At 48.0% G+C, this 2,373-nt stretch overlaps 1 protein-coding gene across 1 annotated transcript; it reads right to left on the minus strand.

The window, feature by feature from the left end:
* Window positions 1-347: 347 nt before the first annotated feature.
* Window positions 348-1,235, minus strand: LOC149181091 (uncharacterized). Its single transcript, XM_089414084.1, has one exon. It carries the CDS (start codon window positions 1,233-1,235, stop codon window positions 348-350), a length of 888 nt encoding a protein of 295 aa, XP_089270210.1.
* Window positions 1,236-2,373: the final 1,138 nt, after the last annotated feature.

Here is a 2,373-nt window from a genome sequence, read left to right on the forward strand (position 1 = left end):
AATTGCTCTTGGGAGATATGGAGGGACAGGATTGGCTTTATGCGATTGGCTATAATCTTGGCTATAATTTTGTAAATACAATTGCATAGAGATATGGGTCTGAAGTCATCAAAGGAGGAGGGCTTATTAGTTTTAGGGATGAGAGCAATGAAAGTGGATTTTAGGCTTCCCAAAATTCTCCCATTCCTTCTGCTTTCCTCAATGATTTGCAGGAGGTCCATTCCTAACACCTCAAAAAAGGCAGTGTAGAACTCTACAGACCAACCATCTGGCCCCGGGCTCTTTTCTTTCTTTAGCATCTTTAAGGTGTCTTCCAGCTCTCCCATAGTAACTTCTCTCACGAGTTCCTATTCCATCTCCTGATCTACAAACCTTGGAAAGAGCTGAACAGTCTGCATCACTTCAGCAAGGGTAGCATAAGGAGGAGTCTTGTAGATATTTTGGAAATGGGAACATGCTAGGGCAGCTAGCTCTCTAAAGGATTGAACAGATCGCCCCTGTGTATCCTTGAGCTCCCAGATAGTATTGATGGCCTTCCTACCATTAGCATGTTTGTGGAAAAATTTGGTATTATCATCCCCTTCCTTTAGCCAGATAGCCCAGCTGCGGAGCCGCCAGCTCGCTTCTCTGTTCCTTAAGATTTGGGTTCTCTTTTGCAGAGAATCAGAGTATATGTCCTTTTGCTCTTGAGACATCATGACACCTCCTGAGCCCTCCTCAAAAGAAAAAATGGCCTCCTCTACCTCCCTGAGTGTCAATTCTTCCGCCTCCTTTTTCCTCTGAGCCCATGACTTGGATAGGCTTTTCAGCTCCTTCATATTATGGAGGAAGTCCTGAGTTAGGTTCCCAGATGAGCTTGGGGGGTTTTCCCTCCAAAAATCCGTCACTAGTTTGATGTATTCCATATCTTGCAGCCAGGTGGAATTGAATTTGAAAGGGGCCTTAGGCTTATCTATAACATCCTGCAGCTCCAGGTATATGGGACGGTGGTCCGATAGGCCACCTGTACTCACCCATTGTCTGATGTTGGGTCCTCCATTGACCAAGAATTCTTTAGTGAGGAAGCGATCAAGCCGTCTGGCCAAGCTTGCTTCCCCTACTCTATTGTTTCTCCAGGTGGGCTGCATTTTAGCTAAGGGGATATCTATGAAATTATGGGACTCCAGGAGGTTTTCAAAGAAACCAGACAAAGCATCCACCTGTGCATGATTGCCCCAAGATTCCGTGTACCCCATGGAGAAATTGAGGTCTCCCCCTAAGATAATGTTATCTTGTTGCAGGAGGGGTGAGTTAAACAAAGATCTCCAAAATCCAGCTCTGTCCTGGCATGGGCCATATACATTGAGAATCCTGAATTCAGATTCAAGGGTGGGGGAGTAGATATCAACACCCAAAAAACCCCGACCTCCCCAAACCCTCAAAGTTTTAATGGATCTGTTACAAATGCCCAGGGTTAATCCCCCTGATCTGCCTGTGGCATCAAGAGAGTGGAATGTCCAGCCTGGGAGCCAGGATTCAAGTAAGAGAGAGATTGTGCTAGCAGAGCCAAGGGTTTCTTGAAGAAAAATAATGTCTACCAGTTCAGAGGCAAATAGGCACTTGAGGGCTAGTTTTTTATCCGGGCTAGCCACCCCTTGACAATTAAAGGAGAGCAGCTTCATGGAGGGGGGGGAAGAGGGGCTTGCTCTGCTCTAAGGGCCCAGTTTAAGGTCTTCTGTTTGCCAGATGCAATCTCCTCCCCAGCCTGATGTTTAGCTTTGGAGAGATGGGAGGGACGCCCCCTGGGTTTGGGAGGGGGGGTGGAGACGACCTCGAAACCAATCATATCGAGGCCTTGAGAACGCATTCGGGAGCGGAGGGGGTATCGGGACTCGGGGTTGACAAGGTCGGGAGGAGGGGAAGAGGGAGCCTCAGAGAGGGAAGGCTGAGGGAAGGAGAAAGTGGGAGGGGGAGGTGCTATGGTGCAATGTTGGATCATAGGGGGCTGATGGAAGATCCAGGGGGGTGGCGAGAAGGGAAAGATTAAAGGAGCACCTGGGAATGCCATAGCAAAGTCCTACCTAGATAGAGAAGGCAATACAGGAGAATCAATAGAAGAATAAGCAGATGAGAAAGGAGAAGATGACATACCCATGGTGTGAGCATCCCCTATAGCTGCCCGAGCTCTTGTCAGAGGTGGGGAGGGTGGCCGAAGAGGAGCATTCCCACACTTCTTCTTTGGATATGTCTCGTGTACCTTGTTCGCTTCGGTCTGTTCTTGATGAGTCGAATCTTCCTCTTCTATTGTCGATTGAGGTTCCTCCTGTGAGGTACGGGTTTCCTAAACATTATCCATAGGTTGTTGTCCTCTCTTGATGACCAGAGGGCAATCTT

The sequence above is a fragment of the Pinus tabuliformis genome, chromosome 3_2 (genome assembly GCF_031772625.1).
Source record: "Pinus tabuliformis cultivar Carrire ecotype Pingquan chromosome 3_2, CPIR1, whole genome shotgun sequence".
NCBI lineage: Eukaryota > Viridiplantae > Streptophyta > Pinopsida > Pinales > Pinaceae > Pinus > Pinus tabuliformis.

Excerpts from the sequence above, each read along its gene's own strand:
- LOC149181091 (XM_089414084.1), bottom strand. The coding sequence starts at position 1,235 with ATGGGGTACACGGAATCTTGGGGCAATCATGCACAGGTGGATGCTTTG.